At 48.4% G+C, this 27,028-nt stretch overlaps 1 protein-coding gene and 1 long non-coding RNA gene across 6 annotated transcripts in view; one reads left to right on the top strand and one right to left on the bottom strand.

The window, feature by feature from the left end:
- LRRC37B (leucine rich repeat containing 37B) overlaps positions 1-27,028 on the top strand; it is a 56,410-nt gene that overhangs the window by 18,829 nt on the left and 10,553 nt on the right. For 3 of the 4 annotated variants that reach the window (XM_039504160.1, XM_039504158.1, XM_039504159.1), the window contains exons 4-8: positions 1,290-1,361; positions 1,789-1,869; positions 6,615-6,686; positions 14,898-14,972; positions 20,233-20,351. In XM_039504160.1, coding sequence (XP_039360094.1) covers positions 1,290-1,361; positions 1,789-1,869; positions 6,615-6,686; positions 14,898-14,972; positions 20,233-20,351 — 419 coding nt within the window. Of the gene's footprint in view, positions 1-1,289; positions 1,362-1,788; positions 1,870-6,614; positions 6,687-10,128; positions 10,358-14,897; positions 14,973-20,232; positions 20,352-27,028 lie in introns of those variants that run through there. The other variant, XM_039504161.1, reaches the window with a different exon arrangement.
- LOC120385061 overlaps positions 10,351-27,028 on the bottom strand; it is a 32,366-nt gene continuing 15,688 nt past the window's right edge. The window contains exons 3-4 of one of the 2 annotated variants that reach the window (XR_005589241.1): positions 11,077-11,207; positions 10,351-10,509 (exon numbers count right to left, since the gene is read on the bottom strand). This is a non-coding gene — a long non-coding RNA (uncharacterized LOC120385061). The remainder of the gene's footprint in view (positions 10,510-11,076; positions 11,208-27,028) is intronic. The other variant, XR_005589242.1, reaches the window with a different exon arrangement.

Raw genomic sequence — 27,028 nt, 5'->3', positions numbered from 1 at the left:
TCTTTTGTGGGGGGCCCCCCTGCTCCACCCCTGCTTGACCTCTTCTGCCCCCTCCATCCTGAGGCCCTGCCCGACTCTTGCGTGGGGGGAGAGGAGCACCCACCAGCAAAAACACCAGCAAAACAAAAGTCAGCACCTGTGTCTGCAGCGAATGAGGTATGGGTCCTACAGGCAACAGCCTCATTCACTACACAACGCTGATTGTTCACTGAGTACTATCCATCCTGTGCACTGAATGACATGATCCTATAGAAAAAAAACAGATCATGTAATTAAAGACAAACATAATGCATATGCACCAGGACGCAGAATTAAGGTTCACAGGCAACCTTAATTCTGGTATTTTCAAACTTTCGAGTTTGAAACCTCAGTAGCATTATTTTAACATAATTTATTGTATATAGTATCTGACGTTTTTAAAAGAGAAAATATAATCTTTATCACTTGCAACAATAGCAACTCCCAAGGTGAGTCCATTATGCCTAAGAGAGGAGGCACTGTTCATCATATTATGCCTGGCTTCAACAAGCAGGGAAAGAAAGAAGTGGGGACGTTGTGTGATTGGAGTCCCTTCATGTAACTCCTGTCTACATAATTGCCAAGAGTCACTTGCTACTCATTGGTATGGTGATTAAGAAGGCCAGCCTATGCCCCTTTAAAGGCACAGTCAGTTCCCATGGAGGAAGGTCAGACTTTAAATCATTTGTGTATTGGAAGCCAGCGAGGTCACTGAGATTAAAGCAAAATAGAAATAATTGAACTGAAATAGTGATGAATAAGGGCCTTAATAGAGCTGTGCAAATACCTTTTCTGTTTTCTGGCCAAACTGAAAAATGGGGTGGGGCTGGGAGAATCACTTCAAGTTGGCCTGAAAATAATTTTTTTCTAAATTTTCAGCAAACTGAACAAATTTTGTTCACACTAAAACAAAACATTGTTTCATTTTTGAGATTAGCCTTTTTAAAAATAAAATTGAGGTACAATTCAAACAAAAAAGTCATTTTGAACCAGAAAAAATGTTTCAGTCAACCCAAATTTGCATTTTTCAGCCAAAAAAAGTTTTAGATAAAAACTTTCACTCAGGCCTAGTCCTTGAAGACCTGGTTGCTTTAAGTCACATGGGTTATCAGCAGTTATGCATTCATGCAAGCTGATATTGAATAGAAATACCCAATGAAATCATAACTACATGTAATCTTTGCCATTTGTGTCAAGGTGAATGAAAGTAAATGTTATTGTTCAAGTGCAATTAATATTTCCATAATCTCAATTTGTTATTTTAATTGCAGGGATTTATCCTGCAACAAAATCCTGTTTATTGAGAAACATGCATTTGAGCCTCTACCTTTTTTGCAGTATATGTAAGTTATAAAAATGACTTTATAGTGTACTGTAGAGTAAGCAATGTTTACTGAAGTCTGTCTACATCTATGTAACCTGTCTAGTGGTAGAATCAATTCTACCTCTTTGTCCTTTGTCCCAATTAGCTTTATAAGTGTGACTGAAGTTATACTACTAGAAGACAGACTGATATATAGCTAGAGAGACACCTATAGGTGGCTGTCCATATACAGATTTAGCTGAGGTTGTTTCTTAAAGGTTTACTATATCCTGGAATAGAAAGAGATCAACCGCATGTGCATTTCACTTCCTCTATTTGACGAGCTGAACAAATGCAGAAAGTAACAGAATTTCCTCACTAATCCACCTGGGATTTACATATTCCCTACCAATCAGAATTCCTATCCAACAGGCTGGATTTATTTCTACAATTGTTTCTTTTCCCAGAAACCTTGGCGGTAATCTCATTACAGAGCTTCGTTATGGGACATTCCAGGCCTGGCATGGGATGCAGTTTTTGCAGAAGTTGTAAGTGTAACAATGTTGAAAAATATATCAGGGCATAAGATTGAGATTATTTGAGGGTGGGTTCTTTTTACAGGATCTTTGGTTCTCCAGTGGGGTTCCTCACAACATGGCTCTGCATGCTGCCAGACTCATGTGAGACACCACAGGGAGCTCCTAGCAAACCTGCTGGGGGGATGGGCACTGCCTAGGGTTGTGCCAGTGCCAGGTGGGAGCGCAGAAGAAGGAAAAGGGTGCTCACGAGAAGATAGGGAGGATGGAGGGATAGAGAAAAAATCCCCTCCCTCTCAAAAACTACAAGAGAGCAATAGCCACTCCCTAGGAGACGAGTTGCAGAAGGACTGCCAGTCTCAGGGCCTTCAGCCCTTGCCTACAGCAGGAGCATTTATTTCATAGCCCTCAGCACCTGGGGGCAGGTCAATGTTTAAGGCCTCAGTCTGGATGGCTGAATTCCAAGAACGTGTTGAGCTCAGCTCATTCTCAGAAAGAGCATCAGTGCAGTGCAGAGTGACTTTATATTCTGCAGTGGCTGCCACAGGCTGCCACAGCTCCCCTGTAACAAGGGTGAAGGGCTGACTGTAGCCCCAACCTCCACACAACAGCAGAGGGTGAGAGAAGCTTGGAGGTGGCCAAGGAAGAATGAGGAGAGTCAGTGAGGAGAGATGGAGGATGTGACCCAGATGTCAAAAGCTGCATGGCAGCTGGCCACCCCAACAGCCCTGGGAAGCGATAGAGGGCCCAAGTGGCTAAGTGGGGGGAGCAAGGATGGGATGGAGACAGGCCAGAGGCTGAGGGAAGCTGAAGGTGTAGGGCTGCTTGGAAATGTTCCATCAAAATGTTTTTTCAATGGGAAATTGTGTTTTTGACTGAAAGAAATTTTCAAGAAAGGTGCCTGCTTTCCTCAAAATTCCAGTATTTCATCAGAAAACCAAAAATATGTAACCAAAACAAAAAAAAATCTATTTTCAACAGCTTTGGGCTAAAACTTTTCATTTTTGTGGTCTTCAGATTTTCAACAAAAAGTCCATTTTTTCCACAGAAAACGTCAATGAAAACAAATATTTATGTTTTCACTGACATTTTTTGTGGAAAACCCGTCTCCAGTTTTCCAAGCAGCTCTACAAAGCAGCATTTTTAAAAACAAAGAGGGCAGTTTTGAACTGTATCCTGAAATAAGCAGAAAGCCACTGGACTTTGAAGACTGAGCATGATGAGGCCTAGGTTGATATATACAAGGGGGTAGGCTACAGCTTTCTGCTTTCATCGGAGACTGCAAAGCCAGAATGTGAAGTGTTGCAATAAATCAGATGGAGGTGTGGAGGCAGGGGCGGCTCTACCTTTTTGGCCGCCCCAAGCAGTCATGCGCGGGAGGCGCCCCGGAGCCGCGGGAGCAGCGGACCTCCCGCGGGCATGACTGCAGAGGGACCGCTGGTCCCGCGTGGCTCGGCTGGACCTCCCGCGGCTGCAGACGGTTCGCGGGTCCGGCGGCTCCGCTTGAGCTGCCGCAGTCATGCCTGCGGGAGGTCCAGCCGAGCCGCGGGACGAGTGCCCCCTCCGCAGTCATGCCTGCGGCAGGTCCAGCCGAGCCGCGGGACGAGCGCCCCCTCCGCAGTCATGCCTGCGGGAGGTCCAGCCGAGCCGCGGGACGAGCGCCCCCTCCGCAGTCATGCCTGCGGCAGGTCCAGTCGTCCCGGGGCTCCGGTGGACCTCCCGCAGGCATGACTGCGGCAGGTCTGCCGGCCCAGCCTGCCGCCCCCACCCCCGGCGGCAGGATGAGCTGGGGCCCCAGCCTTTTGCCGCCCCCTAGATTTTGCCACCCTAGGCACCAGCTTGTTTTGCTGGTGCCTAGAGCCGCCCCTGTGTGGAGGACAATCCCAGGAAATGTATGGCATACTTGGGGGACAGGCAGGTTTACAAACTGGGGAAATGGGGGAAGACAGAGAGTTCAGAGTCAGAGGTGACATCAGAGTCATGGACAATGGAAGGAAATGAGCTGAGGAGGAAAATAGAAGAATGTGTATTTTCCAGGAGAAGCGTTCTGTTTTTTAGATCTTTAGCTGAATATACCCAGGGCCAATGTTCCCTCTAATTTTTCCCATCCATGTGCGGAATGAATTTTGCTATGTGCACCAATATGGAGGGATGTGTGGCAAGGATGGGGCTGAGGAGTTTGGACTGTGGGAGGGGGCTCAGGGCTGGAGCAGAGGGTTGAGGTGTGGGGGGTGAGGGCTCCAGCAGGGGGCGCCTCCTCTGGGGTGTGGCTGGGGATGAGGGGTTTGGGGTGTGGGCTCTGGGATGGGGCCAGGGAGAGAGGACTACACCCAGCCCTCTCTCCCCACAGTAGCACCTGATCTGGGGCCGGGGGAGAGGTGCCTCTCCCCGCCTAAGTTCACTCTAAGCTGTGCAGCTGCGCAGCAGGCTATAAAGGGCTGCACAGCCACAGGAGCCTGGAAAGGCGAGAGATTGGGGTGGGCAGGGACTGGGGAGGGGAGAAATTTTGGGGCACGCAGGGCTGCCGTGGGCCTCTCCCCCAGCCCTGGAGCTCCGTGCTGCAGATGGGGAGGGGGGGGCCTCCCCCAGAGCTCACTGCTGCTGGCAGGGAGAGGGCCGGGGGAGTCCTCTGGCCCCAGCCACAGGGCAGCCTGCATCCCAAACTCCTCATCCCCGATCCCACGCCAGAGTCTGCACCCCCAGCTGGAGCCCTCACCCCCTACACACATCCCAATGCTCTGCCCAAACCCTTGAGCCCTCTCCCAGACCCTGAAACCCTCATCCCCAGCCCCATCCCAGAGCATTTTCCCCCCCCCGCACTCCAACCTTCTGCCCCAGCGCTGAGCCCCCTCCCACACTCCAAACCCCTTGGCCCCACCCTCCCCACATCACCTCCATATCGGTGCACATAACAAAATTAATTCCACACATTAGAGGGAACATTGCTCCCCACCATAGCAGCTCTGGGGCTGGGGCCGGGGGAGAGGCGACTCTCCCCGCTAGAGCAGCTCTGGAGCTGGGGGGAGTCCTCCTCCCTCCCTGCCACAGCCCCAGGGCTGGGAGGGAGAGGCGTGTCACGGCCCTTGGTGGGCTCCTGCATGGCTGCGCAAGCGGGAACTTAGCCCAGGGCCCTGTGTCTTTCCTGATTCTGCATCTGTGAATTCCCTCCCAAAGTCATGCCTTACTGCAGAACTGGGTTCCAGCTTTTAAATGTTCATCCAAAAGCCTTCCTCGTATGCTTAGAACTTAGACAAGCTTTTATCTTTCAGGCTGAAATGTTCCAGACTGGTTCTCAGCTTGACAGTGAATTCTTTGGGGAAATCTGAGCAAAAACCATGCAGCCATTTTTTAATATAAAAACCATGAAAAAACCCCACTTCTGCCATTCATACATATGGGCCTTGTTCTCATCGACTCCTTTACATTGCACTGGCAGCATAAAGTAGCATTTACATAGGGCCTCCTTAATCTACATCAGAATCAGGTCCAACGTGTACAACGATTTTTGGACAGTTCTAATGTTCAATGGTTAGAAACTTGCCCTCTAGCAGGAAGGAAGTCCCAGGTCCCAGATGTGCCTCTCAGGGGGTCCAGTAGAAATTCACTGTGATTTGGGTGAGTTATGGGGTTTGAAAAGCATCATTGCCTTTGTCCTACGTTGAGCTTTAGCCAACTCCTACTGCTACAGTGGTCACTGCACATCTCATGGGACCTGAATGGATTTTTGGTTGCCAGGTACGTGGATTTGTGTATCCGGGGGAGAAGAAGTGCCCATATATGCAGTCTTCTCACACACACACACACCCCGCCCCCATGCAGGCGACTCCCTTTGACAAACACATGCCATTTGTAGGCACCCATATATAAGCTAGGCAAGCACAAAGCACGTGTACACATGCACCACACACACTAACCATGCGCACCAGGCTCCCCCACGGTCTCAGCTTCAGCCCTGGGGTTTATCTGTGCAGAGTGGACATGCTGAGGGCGCTGAGCTCTCAGGCAGGTGGTACTATGGAGGAAGGCTGAGACTCTGGCAGAATGTTCTCCCCAAGGTGCTTGCAGGTGATACAGAACATCACACAGGAGGGCATCCATCTGGCCTTGGCTGTAGGGGCTTTGGTGCAGAGAGCTGCTGCCTCTGAGTAGAATGCTGCAGGTGCACATGGGCACAGGCCGCTGACCTTTGCTCTAAGGTTTGGAAGAAGCTCTTGCCTCACCCCTGCTTTTATTCTAGACAAAACTTGTTTGGGGAGCAGGGAGAAGCCAGCTGCACAAGACAAAGGAGACCAAGGCTATCCTGCCTTCTCCTGGATCAGGGTATTGCCTCTCCACCCCTGAGCACAGAAGAAGTCCAGCAAAGACACCGATCTTTGCTCTGGCTGGATTCAAGGTTGTTTCTTACTACCCCTCAAGGAACTCAGCCATAAAAGCAATCGCAGCAAAAGTCAAAGCGTCCTGACCCCACCCCCACCCCCACAGGCAGCCAAAAAAGGCCAAGAGGTTTAGAAGTAGGTGGCTAGCGTTAAGTTCCAGGGTCCATAATTAGGCACCTAAACAAGTGGGCTGATTTCCCCAAGTGCTGAGTGCCCCCTGCTGCCCCTGAACCCAGTGATATTTTCATTTTCAGGCAAATGTACAGAAGAAACAAATAAGTAAAAGAGGAAAAAGCCTAAGTGAAGTGTATGAACATTGTTAGCCAACACACTTACTTTCTTAGCTCACTCGGCTCTGGTGCTGTTTCATTGATTTTTCAGGGTCCTAAGCCATAATCCATTGTCAATCATTGCTGACACGTCATTATTTGAATTGCCCTCACTGAAATATCTGTAAGTATTGACTTGACTCAATGTTACCCTCATTTATAAAGCAGATCTTTGGCTCTGTTTCTCTACTCCCATGCATGGGATGGGCCCCCTAGTAGCCCCTACAGTCCTCAGAGCACAGGGACTGGCACAAATAACACTGAAGGGAGCAGAGAAAGGTAGAGGCAGAGTCATTCCACTCCATCCCTACACAGGCCATGCTATAAATGAACAGGCTGGCCCAAAGAGATCAGAGATCTTGCAGCTGAAGATGGTACTTCATAGCAGGTCTTGGAGACTAGGTCAGTTCTGTACTGACAGGAGGGCTCTGCAGAAGGGAATGCTGCTTTTTCTACTTGGGCTGATTGAAAGATAGGTGTCTGGGTGCTATTGACGATTCCAGAGGGTTAATATGAGGGGAAGTACAAGCTGCTCTGTGTGGTGGGTGGCTGATTAGTTTTGCCTTTAGTTTTGTTTTCATACCAGGGCTCTTGGCTGGCTACTGTTTTTGTATTGACGCCTCCTTGTGTCAGTGCATTTTATGCTAGGAGCTCTGGTGACCATAGTCTCCCCACATCGCAGTCCCAAAGCACTGAGGGGGTATAAGACGACAACTACCTTTCTGTTGTCCTTGGCTGATGATTACCCTGAACATTTTCAGCTAGGGTGACCAGATGTCCCAATTTTATAGGGACAGTCCCGATTTTTGGGTCTTTTTCTTATATAGGCTCCTATTACCCGCCACCCTCGTCCCGATTTTTCCACATTTGCTGTCTAGTCACCCTATTTTCAGCTCCCACAATCCCACAGGCCAGGGATTCAGGCATCCTATTTGCAGCGGTTCTTTTATCTCTGGGTTATCTACTTCCACTGCACAAACAGATCATGGGTTTCCATTCCGTGCATTTCTCCTGTTAACTGATATCATTTTGCTGTGGCTGTTGAGAGATGGCATCATACCAATTGTTTGCTCTCACTGCATGGAACTTGATTCAGACAGTACAGGGAGCTATTGGGAAAAGGTTATTGTTTATAATTTATACACGGGTTAGTAAAAACTCACATGTACAGCTCTGAATTTCTTGGCAGCCTCTGTCTATCTAAGATACTTAAATGGCTCCCACTACTATGATGTCTGCTCCCCTCACACATTTATCTGCACACCCTGAGATAGACTCATAGATTAGTAGGGTTGGAAGGGACCTCAGGAAGTCATCAAGTCCAACCCCCTGCTCAAAGCAGGACCAAATCCCAGCTAAATCCCCAAATGGCCCCTCTTAAGGATTGAGCTCATAACCCTGAGTTTAGCAAGCTAATGTTCAAACCACTGAGCTATCCCTCAGTGAACAGCACTGTTCTCCTCATTGTACAGAGGAGGCAGAGAGAGAATAAATGACTGCCACGGTCATGTAGAGAGTCAGTGGCAAAGCAAGGAACTGAATCGAGGTCTCCTCTGCTGGCAGTCTAATCAATGAACCATCCTTTTTCCCATAGGCAAGGCTCTGTCACAGTGGCATTTCTTATTCCTTTCTCACTCGGCAGCACACAGTATCCTGGAATAGAAACAGATTCATCATCTTCCTTTCCTATTTTCAGAACTTTGTTCATTCATCTAGGATGTGTAGGAAACTTGAAGCAATGGGTTTTCCTTCACTTTGGCCCATATTTTTTTGTATTGCTCCATGCATGTGAGTCAGTGTCATTTTATTGCATATTTCTTTTTTCATTCCCATGTGTAATGCACCCAGCCCCTTACCTATGGACTCCACACTTACAGCCAGGGGAGAGGGATCTTCATATCCACGAGGGTTGAGTGGAAAAGATTTGTACTTTGTGTTTGGGGGGAGTTTCTGCGTTCAGACGGAACACAGTGTCACATGCAATACAAGTCACATGGCCTTCATTTCTCACTCCATTCTGCTGAGTCAAAGTCAGTCTTTTGGCTGGTTTCAGAGTGGTGGCCGTGTTCGTCTGTATCAGCAAAAACAACGAGGAGTCCTTGACCTTAGAGACTAAAACATTTATTTGAGCATAAGCTTTCGTGGGCTAAAACCCACTTCATCAGATGCATGCAGTAGAAAATACAGTAGAGAGGTGTAAATACAGGCTGTGCATCATAGGTCTAGTACAGTGGTTCCCAAACTGGGGTTCACAAACCCCTGGGCATTCGCACAACGTTACAGGGCGATTGCCAGAAAAATTTCTCTGATGGCGGCCAGAGAACCCCGGGCATTGGAGGCCCAGTTGCAGGGCAGACAGCCCGAGCCCCAGGGAGAGCGGGGCCGGGCAGTTGGGGCTGGCAGCCTGAGCCCTGCCCCCACCAGTGGGGGAGCTGGTAGCCTGAACCCCGGCACTCCGCACGGGGCTGGCAGCCTGAGCCCTGCCCCCATCAGCGGGGGAGCCGGTAGCCTGAACCCCGGCATTCCTCGCAGGGCTGGCAGCCCGAGCCCCAGGGAGATCAGAGCTGGGCAGTTGGGGCTGGCAGCCCGAGCCCTGCCCCCATCAGCGGGGGAGCCGGCAGCCTGAACCCCAGCATTCCTCGCAGGGCTGGCAGCCTGAGCCCCAGGGAGATCGGAGCTGGGCAGCTGGGGCTGGCAGCCCGAGCCCTGCCCCCGTCAGCGGGGGAGCTGGTAGCCTGAACCCCAGCGCTCCGCACAGGGCTGGCAGCCTGAGCCCTGCCCCCATCGGCGGGGGAGCCGGTAGCCTGAACCCTGGCACTCCGCACAGGGCTGGCAGCCCGAGCCCCAGGGAGAGCGGGGCCGGGCAGTTGGGGCTGGCAGCCTGAGCCCTGCCCCCGTCAGCGGGGGAGCCGGTAGCCTGAACCCCGGCGCTCCGCACGGGGCTGGCAGCCCGAGCCCCAGGGAGAGCGGGGCCGGCCAGTTGGGGCTGGCAGCCTGAGCCCTGCCCCCGTCAGCGGGGGAGCCGGTAGCCTGAACCCCGGCGCTCCGCACGGGGCTGGCAGCCCGAGCCCCAGGGAGAGCGGGGCCGGGCAGTTGGGGCTGGCAGCCCGAGCCCTGCCCCCGTCAGCGGGGGAGCTGGTAGCCTGAACCCCAGCGCTCCGCACAGGGCTGGCAGCCCGAGCCCCAGGGAGAGCGGGGCCGGGCAGTTGGGGCTGGCAGCCTGAGCCCTGCCCCCATCAGCGGGGGAGCCGGTAGCCTGAACCCCGGCGCTCCGCACGGGGCTGGCAGCCCGAGCCCCAGGGAGAGCGGGGCCGGGCAGTTGGGGCTGGCAGCCCGAGCCCTGCCCCCGTCAGCGGGGGAGCCGGTAGCCTGAACCCTGGCGCTCTGCACAGGGCTGGCAGCCTGAGCCCCGGCGGTCAGCGGGACCTGCAGCACGAGATCAGTGGAGCTCAGTTGACCTGGGCGGTCAACAGTGTCCAGCAGCAGGATCCCCACGGAGTGCGGAGCCAGCAGCCCAGACCCCGGCGCGGGGCCAGCAGCCTGAGCCCTGTGATGGTCAGGGCGGCAGCTGAGACCCCAGGCACGCATGTGGCAGCTTGGACCCCTGTCCTTGTCAGACAGGGGACGTTGCTATGGAGGGCAGAGTGAGCAGGGGCCATGCTGTACATGGGAGGGGTCCAAGCTAATTTGTCCTTCGCAGGACACCCTCCTAGGGACAGAGCTCGTGGCGGAAGGAAAGCTGTTTGCGAGCCAAACCAGCAGGAAGCATGTTGTAGCCTGTGTAGCAGTGTTAAGGTGCCTCAGTAATTGTCATTCTCTCTGGAGGGCTGTTTTGCTTCAGTGAGACTTGAGTGAATCTTCTCATTTTCTAGTGTGTTGGTTGTTAGCAGTCTCTCTCGGTGTTGTTTTTATTAGAACTTTTGTACACAAGTTCAATGGACAAGTGGCTGAAAAAGGAAAGTGTAAAGATGCAAGAATCAGCTAGTGTTTCCTCAAGTCCACACTGTGGAAAATCTAAGTCTAATGAATCAGAATCTCAGGGCTGGAAGGACCCTCAGGAGGTGTCTAGTCCAACCCCCTGCTCAAAGCAGGACCAAACCCAACTAAATCATCCCAGCCAGGGCTTTGTCAAGCCTGACCTTAAAAACCTCTAAGGAAGGAGATTCCACCACCTCCCTAGGTAACCCATTCCAGTGCTTCACCACTCTCTGAGTGAAAAAGTTTTTCCTAATATCCAACCTAAACCTCCTCCACAAAATATCAGGGTTGGAAGGGACCTCAGGAGGTCATCTAGTCTAACCCCCTGCTCAGAGCAGGACCCATCCCCAGACAGATTTTTGCCCCAGATCCCTAAATGGTCCCCTCAAGGATTGAACACACAACCCTGGGTTTAGCAGGTCAGTACTGAAATCACTGAGCTATCCTTCTCCCCCCCAATAATGAGCATGATGGTCCTGGAAAGTCACTTACAAAGAAAAGAAAATATGATGATGATTATATAAAATATGGCTTACATGCATTGGTGATCAAGAATGTCCAAAACCAGTGTGTGTGATTTGTGATGACTTTCTAGCAAACAGCAGCCTCAAACCTTCTCTTCTTCGGCGCCATTTAGAAACTAGGCATCCTGCACACCTCAACAAGCCTGTTGATTTTTTCAAGCAAAAATTAGCTGAGAGGAAAAGTGACATTACCCGTTTTATATCCAAAGCAAGTACTGATAGTGAAAATGCACTTGAAGCGTCATACCGCGTGAGCTACCAAGCAGCAAAAGCATCAGAAGCCCATACCGTAGCAGGGAGCTCGATTGGTCCATGTATAAAAGAAGTCGTTCATTGCATGCTTGGAGAAAAGGCTGCAGAAAGGATTGACATGGTACCTTTGTCCAATAATACATAGTCACAAAGAATTAATGACATGTCAAATAATGTAGAGACCACAATTGTTCGGAGAGTGAAAAATAGTCCAGATTATCAGCAAAGAGTCCTGTGGCACCTTATAGACTAACAGACGTATTGGAGCATGAGCTTTCGTCATGCATCCGATGAAGTGGGTATTCACCCACGAAAGCTCATGCTCCAATACATCTGTTAGTCTATAAGGTGCCACAGGACTCTTTGCTGCTTTTACAGATCCAAACTAACACGGCTCCCCTCTGATACTTGAGTCCATATTATGCTATACAGTTGGATGAATCAACTGATGTAGCTAATCTAGCTATTTTGCTACTGTTTGTACGTTATGTGAACAAAGGTCTGGTTGAAGACTTGTTGTTTTGCCAACCATTGGAAGAACGTACAACTGGAGAAGATATCTTCAATCTGACTAATGCATATTTTCAAGAAAAGGAAATAGATTGGTCTCGTTGCCTAGGCATTTGCACTGATGGGGCCACATCAATGACGGGGAAGTATACTGGATTTGTAGCTCAAACAAAAAAGGTTGCATCTAAAGTCTCTTGGACTCATTGCAGCATCCATAGACAAGCCCTCGCAACAAAACGCATGCCTGAGGGACTGAGAGAAGTGCTGGACAATGCAGTGAAAATGGTGAATTTAATAAAATAACGGCCAACAAATTCCAGAATATTTCACATACTTTGTGAAGAAATGGGTAGTTAACACAATTTTCTGTTGACCCATAATGATGTTAGATGGCTCTCACAGGGCAAAATCCTTGTGCGCTTGTTTGAGCTTAAAATGGAAATCCTAGTTTTTTTCAACAGCCACCCTTTCCACCTTGCCAGCTGTATGGAAAATAATGTCTGGCTCCAGAGCCTAGCTCATTTAGCAGATATTTTCTCAAGAATTAATTACCTAAATTTATCTCTTCAAGGTCTCAATATAACAGTTTTCAATGTGCAAGACAAGTTGAATCCATGATAAAGAAGTTGCCGTTCTGGGAAAGTTGTTTGGAAAACAATCAAACTGAGTGTTTCAGTAATCTTCATGACTTCCTGGCAGAACATAAACTTCAGTTGAATCAGTGCACTAAAACCAATATAATTGCACACCTAAAAGGACTTTGCACAACTTTCAGGGAATACTCTCTAGCTATGCCAGGCGATAATGACTGGATTTGCAACCCTTTTGATAATACTTTCTCAACACAGATATTGAACACTGAGGAAAAAGATAAATTGATTGAGATCTCCTGTGATTACGAACTGAAAAGGAGTTTCAGAAATCTGTCATTGATCAACTTTTGGCTGAGTTTAAGAAACGAGTACCCCCTTCTGGCAGAAAAAGCTGCTGCAGTTTTGTTACCATTTTCAACAACATACTTATGCGAGAAAGCGTCTTCCTCGTATGCACATCTGAAAACCAAATACAGAACCAGACCTGAGACTTTATCTTTCTCCAGTGGTTCTGGACTTCCAAGAGCTATGCAGAGCAAAGCAAGTGCATCCATCACACTGAGGAAATTTAAACTTAAATCCGGGGAAATATTCATTTTTAGGAGAGGGTTCATGAGATTTCATAATTTAGTGAAAGGGGTTTGTGGGCTGTTAAAGTTTGGAAACCACTGGTCTAGTAACATTAGTGTGACAGATTCTCAGCTGCTCTAGCTCCAATGAAGCAAAGAAAGGCATAACACGTGCCAATGGCTGGAACTTGAAGATAGACAAATTCAGATTGGAAATAAGGTGTACATTTTTGACAGTGAGAACAGTTAACGGTTGGAACAATTTACCAAGGGTGGTGGGGGATTCTACAACCTGGCAATTTTTAAATCCAGATTGGATGCTTTTCTAACAGACCAGGTCTAGGGATTATTTTGGGGAAGTTCAATGGCCTGGGTTGTGCAGGAGGTCAGACTTGATGATCACAATGGTCCCTTCTGGCCTTGGAGTCTGTGATATCTATGGAACTATGCCTGTTACTCCAGCCGTGGATCTGTCCTGTTGCTTCTAGTAACAGTAACAGAGTCATGCTTGCCACACACTATCTTCAGCATCTCTGGCACCATTTTCTCTCCAACCCTGTGACTGTTTCTTTTACTTCCATGAACATTCTTTTGACCAGAGTCTGAATTAGGAGACAATTCTTAGTGATCTTTTCAACTCTTTCTTGGATAAAATACAGGCTGTTCTTTACATTTCTTATGGATTTTAGCAGTTGGGGTTGGCCATTCATCTTGTGAGAGTGGATTTGGGAAAATCATTTCCTTCTCCTTTGCTTAGCTGTGAGAGAGCCCTCTGAGAGAGGAAGGGGGATCCTGGCAGTAAGGCCCTGCACTGGGTGGGATGTAGGAGATGTAGGAGACATCGCTTCTGTTCTCAGCTCTGCCACAGACTTCCTGTGGAAGGCTACACAAGTCACTTCCTCTCTCTGTGCCTCAGTTCCCCACCTGCTAATAGATCTGATACCTCTCCAGGGAGTTGGGTGGGTTTATTCAGTGGCATAGAGGAAGCACTCAGGTGCTATGGTGGCTGTTAGCCTCCACGTAGATAAAATAGCTACTCTTCCTCCTCCTCCTCAGACTTCCCCTCCTTCTGGGGATTGAATTTGAGGCCTTCTCAGACACCTTGTGGGTCTTTTGCTCCTTGGCTGGAGTGGTCTATGAGGAAACAAACTGTTTCCTTGAATCATGCCTTGTCTATACACATAGGGGCACTGGTTTAACTGAAGGTGTGTTTCTAAACCCATTAAACCAGAGCAAATTTGTTGCTCTGATTGTGGTTTAAGAGCAGTTAAGTAGAGATTATGCCTCTAAAAATGGATTATACTAAACCACAATAAGGCACTCAAACCAAACTAAGAGCATCTGCTCCTGACCCAGTGCTGCTTTAACCACTTCAGTTAAGAATACAGCTCTGGTTAAATCAGCGTATGTCTGTGTGTGGACAAGACCTCAGCTGGGGTGTGGTCCTTCAGGAAGAGTATTTAAACATGGAGGATGAAATCCTGGCGAAACTTCCATTGACTTCAATGAGACAAAGGTTTCACTCTTAGTCCTATTCCCCTTCTTCTGGCTGCCCCAAGGAGAGAGTAGCTTCATCTCCTCCACGAGAAGTGTCCTCCTTCAGTCCACTTGGATGATGACCTCTTGGATTCAGGGATGAAGATGAAAAAGCGTGTGGAGCCCATGAGTCTATCCCTGTCTCACCTACCTCCCCTAAATCAGCAGGATTCTCTCCTCCTCTTCCAGACCTGATGATTTTAAACAGATCTAATAGGCTGGATCCTAAAGGTTTTGAAATATATTGGTGCAGTTGACTATACAGAGGGAGGTCTAAATGTAAATGATGTTAAGATGTTTGTAATTGTCCTCGGGCCAGAATTCAAATAACCAGGCCTGCACTTTTAGTTTGTTTTTTATAAATCTTTTTCAGGGACCTAGGTGCCACACAAGTGACTCAAAAGACATTTCAGACTCTTCTCATGACATCACTCCGGTTAGAAACACTGTAAGTACTCTGTGGATTTTGTTTCTATTCAATGCAGATTACAGTTGCTAGAAAAATTACTTGCCTGAAAAGCAAAAAAAACAAAAACAAACAAAAGTGCAAAGTAAAAACAGTGCCTTTAAACCCCAACTTCTAAGTGTTAGAGTTGCTGATTTTTCTGCCGTAATCAGAGGCTTACAGATGTCAGTTCCCCTGGAGAAATATTGACACTAGCTCCAGTATATCATAACTAAAACATTCCCGCAGGGCCTTGGGGAGAGTTTGTTCCAACATACTGCATCTGCACATATGAAGTGTGCTTTCACCACTATTGCCTGCTCGTAAACTAGGGCCTGGTTTGCACTTAAAAGTTAGATCAACCTAGCTACATCACTCAGGGCTGTGAAAAATGTTGCGCCATGAGTGCCATAGTTAAGAGGACCTAACCCCCAGTGTAAATGCAGCTAAGTCATCAGAATTCTTCTGTCGAACTTGCTAACCCCTCTGAGAGGTGAATTAACTACACTGATGGAAAAATCCCTTCTCTCAAGGTAGATGCATCTATGCTACAGTGGTGTGGGTGCACCCCTTCAGCTGTGCCCCTGTAGCACCTGTAGTGTGGACATAACCTCAACCAAAGCCGTCTCCTAAGAGTACAATTAAACAGGTGTCTTAAAGAACAGCCATGTGCGAACATTACTTTTTGGTTGGTCACCTTTTAATTACAGAGGCAAACTGAAAACCAAGCTGCCATCAGAAGTAATGCATTGTCTCTGCAGGAGAATTTGTTTAACTATTTTAAAAAGCCATTTGTAGGTTAAGAAAGTGAGCAGGGCACTACCCTAGGCCTGGGTGCAAGGCTGTGATCTGCCACAGACTACCTATGTGCCTTGGCAAAAACAACGAGGAGTCTTTGTGGCACCTTAGAGACTAACAAATGCATTGAGTGGAAAATACAGCCCATCTTTTCATGTGCTGTATATTTCTACCTGCCTACTGTATTTTCCACTCCATGCATCTGATGAAGTGGGTTTTAGCCCACGAAAGCTTATGCCCAAATAAATTTGTTAGTCTCTAAGGTGCCACAAGGACTCCTCGTTGTTTTTACTGATACAGACTAACACGGCCACCACTCTGAAACCTATATGCCTTAGATAAGTCACTTGGCCACTTCGTGCAGCCTCAGCTCCCCATCTGCACAGTGGGGATAACGGCTGTGCTCTGCCTCACAGGGGTGCTATGAAGATAAATAAACGCTGAGAAGTGCTTTGAGATCTACTGGGGAAAAGCACTCTGAGAGCTAGGAATCATTAGAATGCCTGATGATATTATTCTATTAAAAAGCCAATGTCAGACTCAGATGCCATTCATCTGGAGCCTGGAAAAACTGTAAGGATTCCATTGTTGTTATTTTCAGAGGAGTGGCTGTGTTAGTCTGTATCAGGAAAAACAATGAGGAGTCCTTGTGGTGCCTTAGAGACTAACAAATTTATTTGGGCATAAGATTTCAGATGCATCAGATGCATAGAGTGAAAAATACAGCAGGCAGGTATAAATATACAGCACATGAAAAGATGCAAGTAAAAGCAGTGTGGGGCGGGGGTCAGTCCTAACGAGGCCAATTCAATCAGGGTGGATGTGGCCCATTCCCAACAGTTGACAAGAAGGTGTGAATATCAACAGAGGAAGAATTAGTAGAGGGAAAATTACTTTTTGTAGTGACCCAGCCACTCCCAGTCTTTATTCAGGCCTAAGTTGATTGTGTCAAATTTGCAAATTAATTCCAGTTTTGCAGTTTCTCATTTAAGTCTGTTTTTGAAGATTTTTGTTGTCTGTTATTTTAAGCCTGTGTCCAGGGAGATTGAAGTGCTCCTACCAGTTTTTGAATGTTACAATTCTTGATGTCTGATTTATGTCCATTTATTCTTTTGCATAGAGGCTGTCTGATTTGGCCAATGTTCATGGCAGAGGGGCATTGCTGGCGCATGATGGCATATATCACATTGGTAGTTGCGCTGGTAAACAAGCCCCTGATTGTGTGGCTGATGTGGTTAGGTCCTACGATGGTGTCCCTTGAATAAATATGCAGACAGAGTTGGCAATGGGGTTTGTTGCAGGGATTGGTTCCTGGGTTAGTGTTTCTGTTGTGCGGTGTGTAGCTGCTGGTATTTGCTTCAGTTTGGGGGGCTGTCTGTAATCGAGGACTGGCCTATCTCCCAAGGTCTGTGACAGTGAGGGATCCTGCTCCAGGATAGGTTGTAGATCCTTGATGATGCGCTGGAGAGGTTTTAGTTGGGGGCTGTAGTGCGCTACATTGATGACATCTTCATCATCTGGACCCATGGGAAGGAGGCCCTTGAGGAATTCCACCAGGATTTCAACAATTTCCTCCCCACCATCAACCTCAGCCTGGACCAGTCCACACAAGAGATCTACTTCCTGGACACTACAGTGCTAATAAGTGATGGTCACATAAACACCACCCTATACCAGAAACCTACTAACCACTATACTTACCTACATATCTTCAACTTTCATCCAGACCACGTTACATGATCCGTTGTCTACAGCCAACCCCTAAGATACAACTGTATTTGCTCCAATCCCTCAGACAGAGGCAAACACCTACAGGATCTCTATCAAGCATTCTTAAAACTACAATACCCACCTGGGGAAGTGAAGAAACAGATTGACGGAGCCAGAAGGGTACCCCGTAGTCACCTACTACAGGACAGGCCCAACAAAGAAAGTAACAGAATGCCACTAGCCGTCACCTTCAGCCCCCAACTAAAACACCATCAGGGACTCCTTCACCTGCACATCTACCAATGTGATATATGCCATCATGTGCCAGCAATGACCCTCTGCCATTGGCCAAATCAGACAGTCTCTGCGCAAAAGAATAAATGGACACAAAGCAGACATCAAGAATTGTAACATTCAAAAACCAGTAGGAGAGCACTTCAGTCTCCCTAGACACTCAATAACAGACTTAAAAGTGGCAATTCTTCAATAAAAAAACTTCAGAAACAGACGTAAACAAGCAGCAAAGAGTCCTGTGGCACCTTATAGACTAACAGATGTTTTGGAGCATGAGCTTTCGTGGGTGAATCCCCACTTCATCGGATACATGTCACATGTATACTACATCAGAGCTGGCCTGCGGGCGTGCCCCTTCCCAAAGACCCGGCTACACCCCGTCTGGCCTGCGGGCGTGCCCCTTCCAAAGACCCGGCTACGCCCCGTCTGGCCTGCGGGCGTGCCCCTTCCCAAAGACCCAGCTACGCCCCGTCTGGCCTGTGGGCGTGCCCCTTCCAAAGACCCGGCTATGCCCCGTCTGGCCTGCGGGCGTGCCCCTTCCCAAAGACCCGGCTACGCCCCGTCTGGCCTGCGGGCGTGCCCCTTCCCAAAGACCCGGCTACGCCCCGTCTGGCCTGCGGGCGTGCCCCTTCCCAAAGACCCGGCTACGCCCCGTCTGGCCTGCGGGCGTGCCCCTTCCAAAGACCCGGCTACGCCCCGTCTGGCCTGCGGGCGTGCCCCTTCCCAAAGACCCGGCTACGCCCCGTCCTGGCCTGCGGGCGTGCCCCTTCCCAAAGACCCGGCTACGCCCCGCCTGGCCTGCGGGCGTGCCCCTTCCCAAAGACCTGGCTACGCCCGGTCTGGCCTGCGGGCGTGCCCCTTCCCCAAGACCCGGCTACGCCCCGTCTGCCCTGCGGGCGTGCCCCTTCCCAAAGACCCGGCTACGCCCCGTCTGGCCTGCGGGCGTGCCCCTTCCCAAAGACCTGGCTACGCCCCGTCTGGCCTGCGGGCGTGCCCCTTCCAAAGACCCGGCTACGCCCCATCTGGCCTGCGGGCGTGCCCCTTCCAAAGACCCGGCTACGCCCCATCTGGCCTGCGGGCGTGCCCCTTCCCAAAGACCCGGCTACGCCCCGTCTGGCCTGCGGGCGTGCCCCTTCCCAAAGACCCGGCTACGCCCCGTCTGGCCTGCGGGCGTGCCCCTTCCCAAAGACCCGGCTACGCCCCGTCTGGCCTGCGGGCGTGCCCCTTCCCAAAGACCCGGCTACGCCCCGTCTGGCCTGCCCCTTCCAAAGACCCGGCTATACTACATCAGAGCTGCTGGTATGTGTCAGCTTTTTCACAGGTCCTTTCCCACTGGCATGGTACCAAGCACAGTAAGCAGGTATTTAGTCTGAGAAAACAAGTGAAAAGCACATGCTCACTTGTTCAGCTAAGCTAGGAAAGTCGAAGCCCGGGGATGTGCACAGAAATGTACTCCACAGAATTCTGATTTTTCAGTTTGTTTCCTGTACCCTAGTCCTCTGATGCTAAACATGCTGGTTTGCCCTTACACTAACTCAGGGCCGCCCAGAGGGGCGGGGGACAAGTGGAGCAGTTTGCCCCAGGCTCCGCAGGGGCCCCCATGAGAATAGAGCATTCTATAGTACTGCAACTTTTTTTTATGGAAGGGGCCTCCAAAAATACTTTGCCCCAGGCCCCCTGAATCCTCTGGGTGGCCCTGCACTAACTTCAGCTGTTTTTCTGTAAATGCTCCAATTTCATAATCTGTGCTTGAGACCATTAGCTTTGTATCTAAACTCAGCAGTAATTGAGAGCTCTATGGGCTCATGGCAATGCATTCAGAGAAGAAAAGTTACTTCAGTTAGTAACTTTCCTGTACTGTGTTTACAACATTCTTTTGGACCTTCATTATACACCAACCAGCCCAATATTTCCCTTTTGCAAGTCCTTGTTAAAGACAACATACAGTTAGATCAGTTAGGTTCTTCTTTTTGTTCTGTTTGTTCATCACTATGGCTTCTCTGTACTGCTGCAATGCAACTAATAAATAATAGAAATATTGTAATCAAATAATAGTAAGAAAAGCTACCTGCTGAATGTGTGGAGTTTTGTCAAAAAGGTTGTTTCCAATGACATTTTTCAATGAGAAATTTCTAAAGGAAATAAAAACATTTGTTTTGTTTCCAATTGCATTTTTCAGTTCAGTTTCTGAAAAATCAAAATTAAAGCTTTGATTTGAACTGAAAATTAATGCTTCACTTCAGAATTTCACACAATTTAAAAAAAAATTTCAAATGGAAAATTTTGAACAAAAAAATTTCAACTGAAATTTTAGTTGGGGGAAAATATAGCTTCCCATGCAACTCTAGAATAAACACACACACAAAAATGTGTTGCCGAGGACAGTTGTGCATTGCACAATATGTAATACAATGGAAGGAAGGAATACTGGGATTTTGTTCAATCTTGTTTTTGTTTGTAGAATACTGCCCAGCAGCATGGCTTGCTGCCTCTGCCAGATGAAAGAGAATATTGAAATTCTGTGTAAGACAATCAAGTTACACTGTGAACATTTGTGTGCCACCAACTCCTCCCTGTGCGGTAGGTTTGCAGTTTAACATATATCAGTTTGAACATAGCCACCTTAAATCTGACCATTTTTCCATTAGCTGTGAAAGATTCTGTATAGGACAGGTTCAGTTGGTCCTCCACTCCCAGCACTAGGGTGACCAGATGTCCCGACTTTATAGGTACAGTCCCGATATTTGGGGGGGTTTTTTATATGGGCTCCTATTCCCCCCCCCCCCACTGTCCCGATTTTTCACACTCGCTATCTGGTCATCCTCCCCAGCACTCAGCACTTCACAGGACTGAGCTCATAGGACTGTGCACAGCGCTGGTCACTCCATCTCACAAATGATATTGCAGAATTCGAGGGGGGTCAGAAAAGTGTGATGAGAATGATCAATGGCCTGTGAAAACTCTTGCATGAAGACTGAAAAGATGACGATTTCTTATCTTAGAAAGGAGATGATAAGAGGGGACATGATAAGACTGTATAACATAATAACTGGTCTAGAGAAGGGAAAAGACTGGTCAGACCAAAGGTCCATCCCAGCCCCCCATCATCCAGTATCTGTCCCCAATGCCGCCAGCTGCCAGGGAGGAGTGAACCCTACACAGACAATGATCATCTCTCTCTCTCTCTCTCTCCATCCATCCATCCATCCAGGCTAGGGACACCACTAGACCCACACCATCCTGGCTTAATAGCCACCATATTTAGCCCCACCCCCAATTTATCCAGTCCCTTTTTTTTAAACATTGTTATCTCCCACAACCTCCTCTCCTCTCAGTTAGGAAGTTGACAAGTTGACTGCGTGAAGAAGAAGAACTTCTTTTTTTTTCTTTTAAACCTGCTGCCTATTAATTTCATTTGGTGACCCCTAGTTCTTGTATTATGGGAATAAGTAAATAACTTTTCCTTATCCACTTTCTCCACATCACTCATGATTTTTTATACCTCTATCATGTCCCCCCCAGAGATCAGGAGCTTCTGTTTTCCCTGTGTCATAACACAAGAACAAGGGGCATTCAATGAGGTAAAAATTGGCAAATACAAAATGGGAAAAAGGAAATACTTTTTCACACAATACATGGTTAGGCTATGGAACTCACTGCCTCATGAAGTTGAGGCCAAGAGCGTAGCAAGATTAAAAAAGGAACTGGACATTTCTATGGATACCAGAATATTCAGAGTTAGAATACTTACTGATAAACATTTGGGAAGGGATATTAAACCTCATGACAGGAGCTTAAGCCACTCTCTATTAGGTTAGGGCAGGGGTAGGCAACCTATGGCATGGGTGCCGAAGGTGGCACGGGAGCTGATTTTCAGTGGCACTCACACTGCCCGGGGCCTGGCCACTGGTCTGGGGGGCTCTGCATTTTAATTTAGTTTTAAATGAAGCATCTTAAACATTTTAAAAACCTTATTTACTTTACATACAATAATAGTTTAGTTATATATTATAGACATAGAAAGAGACCTTCTAAAAATGTTAAAATGTATTACTGGCAAGCGAAACCTTAAATTAGAGTGAATAAATGAAGACTCAGCACACCACTTCCGAAAGGTTGCCGACTCCTGGGTTAGGGGCTTGTCTACACATGGAATTATTCAAGAGCTATTCCCGATTAACTCCACACATAGACACTGTTCTACCTCTGTGCCAATTCCAGGGGCATCCCTGCTGGGGTGAGACCAAGGCAGCCTCAGGATTGGCTGGTTTAGTGCCCTATCAGTGTGAGCCATTTAAACTCCCTGAAAGTCAGCTGAGCAAACAGCCCCAACAGACACCAGCAGCTGGCACCCAAGAAGATTTTGAACTAACACCCCACCCCCCCAAGCATGGAGAAATGTGGAGCTTTTCCTGCTGGAGAGTGGGTTTGAGGAAATGAAGGCTGAGAAGTGTTTTGGAATTAAAACTTTAGTTGGTGTCAAATATCATCTTGGGGAAACTGGCTTGTTTGGTTAATTATCTATGGCTGGTTCCATCCAGCATGGTGTTTCCTTTAGCACTAGTATCTGCATGCTGATGCAATGCAATTGCATGTGCTGAGTTGCATATCACAGCCTCAGTCATGCACCTCCCTTGTAAAATATGAGCCTCAGAACTGACAAGAGATTCCATGAATTCTTGTACTCTTAGTCAGGCTGTTCACCCTCCCACCATTACCTAGGGCCAGAAATCTCAGAGGTGAACAAGGAAATATCAGTTGTGCCATCGAGGCCTTTTCTCTACCGCTCTATATTGTACTAGTTCTACAGTTGCATCTAGTCTACAGTTTTAAATGTCCTGAACAAATAGAGGAAGCCATAGCCTGACTGGTCTCTGATCACAGGCTGTTCTCAGCGTGCCCCTGTCTCGCACAGGGTGAAATGCAGCACCAGGCCCACTGCATGCACCACTTTGGTTTGATGTATGGCATGAACAGTGTTGCCCACTAGCTAGAGCACTGGAATGGGACTTAGGCAACCTGGGTCATATTCTCAGCTCTGCCACTGACCTGGTGGATGACCTTGGAAAAGTCACTTCCCTGCTGTGTGCCTCAGTTTCCCTACCTGTAAAATGGGGATAAAGATGTTGACCTTTGTAAAGTACATTGAAATCTGCTGATGAAAAGTGCTACAAAGAGCTAAGGATTATTAATAAGTAAGGCTATGTTTTAGTTTCGGGTATTTTTAGTAAAAGTCATGGACAGGTCACGGGCAGTAAACAAAAAATCACGGCCCATGACCTGTACATGACTTGTACTATACCCCTAACAAAAACTTGGTCCAGGGGGGCCACGGGTGCTCTGGGGGGGTGGCCTGGGACCCCCACTGCTGCTGTGGGGGAGGATTGGTGGGGCTGGCAGGCTCCCTATCCTGCTCCGCGTGTCCCTGTAGCTCCTAGGGGGAGGGAAGGCCAGGGGGCTCCGCATGCTCCCATTGGCTGGGAACTGCAGCCAATGAGAGCTGCAGGGGTGGTGCCTGTGGGTGGGGGCAGTGCACAGAGCTCCTTGGCCCTGCCACCTAGGAGCTGAAGGGACACGCCAGCCACTTCCAGGGAGCCGCCCCCCTCCCCAGGGTAAGCACCACCCCACACCTCAACCCACTGCCCTGGCCCTGAGCCCCCTTTCACACCCAAACTGCCCCAGCAGCAGCTGGTGCAGCTGGCCTAGGGGCTGCCTGATCTGCTCAGGCAGCACTGGAGCCAGCCGCACCAGCCACTGCAGAAGTCACGGAGGTCACAGAAAGTCATAGAATCATAGAATCTCAGGGTTGGAAGGGACCTCAGGAGGTCATCTAGTCCAACCCCCTGCTCAAAGCAGGATCAAACCCAACTAAATCATCCCAGCCAGGGCTTTGTCAAGCCTGACCTTAAAAACCTCTAAGGAAGGAGATTCCATCACCTCCCTAGGTAACCCATTCCAGTTCTTCACCACCCTCCTAGTGAAAAAGTTTTTCCTAATGTCCAACCTCTAAACCTCCCCTTCTGCAACTTGAGACCATTACTCCTTGTTCTGTCATCTTCTACCACTGAGAACAGTCTAGATCCATCCTCTTTGGAACCCCCTTTCAGGAAAGCAGCTATCAAATCCCCCCTCATTCTTCTCTTCTGCAGGCTAAGCAATCTCAGTTCCCTCAACCTCTCCTCGTAAGTCATGTGCTCCAGCCCCCTAATCATTTTTGTTGCCCTCCGCTGGACTCTCTCCAATTTATCCACATCCTTCTTGTAGTGTGGGGCCCAAAACTGGACACAGTACTCCAAATATCAGAGGGGTAGCCGTGTTAGTCTGGATCTGTAAAAGCAACAAAGAATCCTGTGGCACCTTATAGACTAACAGCGCAGCGCAGCATGAGCGTGGGTGAATACCCACTTCTTCGGATGCAAGTGGTGGAAATTTCCAGGGGCAGGTTTATATATGCAAGCAAGAAGCAAGCTACTCTAGCTTGCCACGAAAGCTCATGCTGCAAAACGTCTGTTAGTCTACAAGGTGCCACAGGATTCTTTAGTACTCCAAATGAGGCCTCACCAGTGCTGAATAGAGGGGAATGATCACATCCCTCAATCTGCTGCAAATGCCCCTACTTATACAACCCAAAATGCCATTAGCCTTCTTGGCAACAAGGGCACACTGTTGACTCATATTCAGCTTTTCGTCCACCGTAACCCCTAGGTCCCTTTCTGCAGAACTGCTGCCCAGCCATTCGGTCCCTAGGCTGTAGCAGTGCATGGGATTCTTCCGTCCTAAATGCAGGACTCTGCACTTGTCCTTGTTGAACCTCATCATATTTCTTTTGGCCCAATCCTCTAATTTGTCTAGGTCCCTCTGTATCCTATCCCTACCCTCCAGCGTATCAACCACTCCTCCCAGATTAGTGTCATCTGCAAACTTGCTAAGGGTGCAGTCCACACCATCCTCCAGATCATTAATGAAGATATTGAATAAAACTGGACCCAGCACCAACCCTTGGGGCACCTCTCTTGATACCGGCTGCCAACTAGACATGGAGCCATTGATCACTACCCGTTGAGCCCAACCATCTATCCAGTTTTCTATCCACCTTACCGTCCATTCATCCAGCCCAGACTTCTTTAACTTGCTGGCAAGAATACTGTGGGAGACTGTATCAAAAGCTTTGCTAAAGTCCAGAAATAGCACATCCACTGCTTTCCCCTCATCCACAGAGCTGGTTATCTCATCATAGAAGGCAATTAGGTTAGTCAGGCATGACTTGCCCTTGGTGAATCCATGCTGACTGTTCCTGATCACTTTCCCCTCCTTTAAGTGATTCAGAATTGATTCCTTGAGCACCTGTTCCATGATTTTTCCAGGGACTGAGGTGAGACTGACTGGCCTGTAGTTCCCTGGATCTTCCTTCTTCCCTTTTTTAAAGATGGGCACTACATTAGCTTTTTTCCAGTCATCCGGGACCTCCCCCGATCGCCATGATTTTTCAAAGATAATGGCCAATGGCTCTGCAATCTCATCGGCCAACTCCTTTAGCACCCTTGGATGCAGCGCATCCGGCCCCATGGGCTTGTGCTCGTCCAGCTTTTCTAAATAGTCCCGAACTACTTCTTTCTCCACAGAGAGCTGGTCACCTCCTCCCCATACCGTGCTGCAGAGTGCAGCTGTCTGGGAGCTGACCTTGTCTGTGAAGACAGAGGCAAAAAAAGCATTGAGTACACTAGCTTTCTCCACATCCTCCGTCACTAGGTTCCCTCCCTCATTCAGCAAGGGGCCCACACTTTCCTTGACTTTCTTCCTGTTGCTAACATACCTAAAGAAACCCTTCTTGTTACTCCTAACATCTCCGGCTAGCTGCAACTCCAAGTGTGATTTGGCCTTCCTGATTTCACACCTGCATGCCTGAGCAATACTTTTATACTCCTCCCTGGTCATTTGTCCAATCTTCCACTTCTTGTAAGCTGTTTTTTTGTGTTTAATCCATGGAATCCATGACTTTCTGTGACCTCCGTGACAGATTTATAGCCTTATTAATAAACTCTGTTCTGAGAGCTTACAAGGTCCATAGCCCCCCGATGACTCCCTGCATCCTACACGAGGCAGGAGCACTGGGAAAAGGAGCACAGGCAGGAGCCCATTATCATGGATTAAGAGGTGGGGTAACATTTCCAAGTCATTAGGAGTCTAAATCCCATTTTCCTAAGTGACAGACACTGAGGGGTGTAAATCTCATTGAAAGTCAATGGAACTCTTAGGCTCCTAAGTCACTTAGGCACTTTTGAAGCTGTTACCTTGTATCTGTAATTAGACTGTATATGCAACGGAGGGGAGAGCTATGGCTGTGTGGGCAGCGCTGATTTAAGAATCTCTTGACTCCCGAGTGCTTCCCTTAACTCTACAGTCTCAGCATTTTCTTCACATTGGCCTTCAAGTGTGGTGAGCTGCCGGATGCTGGTTGCAATGCCCTGACTCAGGGGTCCCTGAGCCCATCACAAGTGAGAACTGCACAGGCGCAGCTCTAAGTAATGCCTGGGGAGGACTGGTCATGGTGAAGTCTCCTCTGCCACACCCTCTCCCCTCCTTGCACCCCGAATGCCCACTCCTTCCACATCTGCTGGGAGTGGGGGCCACAGACCTGCCTCTGCTAGCTGCACACCATCAGAGAGCCAGCCTGCATTGGGGAGTTCTCAGCAGTGTGATAATCTAGTCTGTCGTTTTCCATATGGACTGTTCTATTAGTAGTGACTGCTCAAGTTAGGATAATAGAGTGGTGACCAATATTTCATCCTCATTCGGCTGGTCTGATTCCATGCTTCGTCTTGCTTTACAGGATTTGCGTTTTTTTGGCTGGTTTTTAATTTGAGTTCATTTTATTCAGCTGATTCTGAGTTTGGCAAGAGTGAAAAAATATATTTACACTTAGCTAAGGGTGTCACAAAGGGCAATGAGATGTAGCCATGGAAGAGAACCAACCAGAGAGTGAGATGTCTTAGGCTGTGGAAAACTCTCCCAAGGAAAGCTTGGACAATTGGACATTTAAAACTAATGGGGGCAGAGCCAAAACTAATGGCTCCAAAGGCGGGACTGGTTGTTCTAACAAGTCTTTTTCCCTCTCTATCTTCTCTACTATACATTTCAAAAGGGGTTTCTCTTTAGCACACATTTCCACTGGGTTGTTACACTGTGTCTGTGGGTTAAGGTAACCCTGTGACCCCATATTTTTGAAGCAATCTCTTCTTGACATAGAGAGATACAAA

The sequence above is a fragment of the Mauremys reevesii genome, linkage group 17 (assembly GCF_016161935.1).
Source record: "Mauremys reevesii isolate NIE-2019 linkage group 17, ASM1616193v1, whole genome shotgun sequence".
Taxonomy (NCBI): Eukaryota; Metazoa; Chordata; order Testudines; family Geoemydidae; genus Mauremys; species Mauremys reevesii.
The sequence above is the reverse complement of the archived record's forward strand: the minus strand, read 5'-3'. Positions and strand labels throughout refer to the sequence as shown.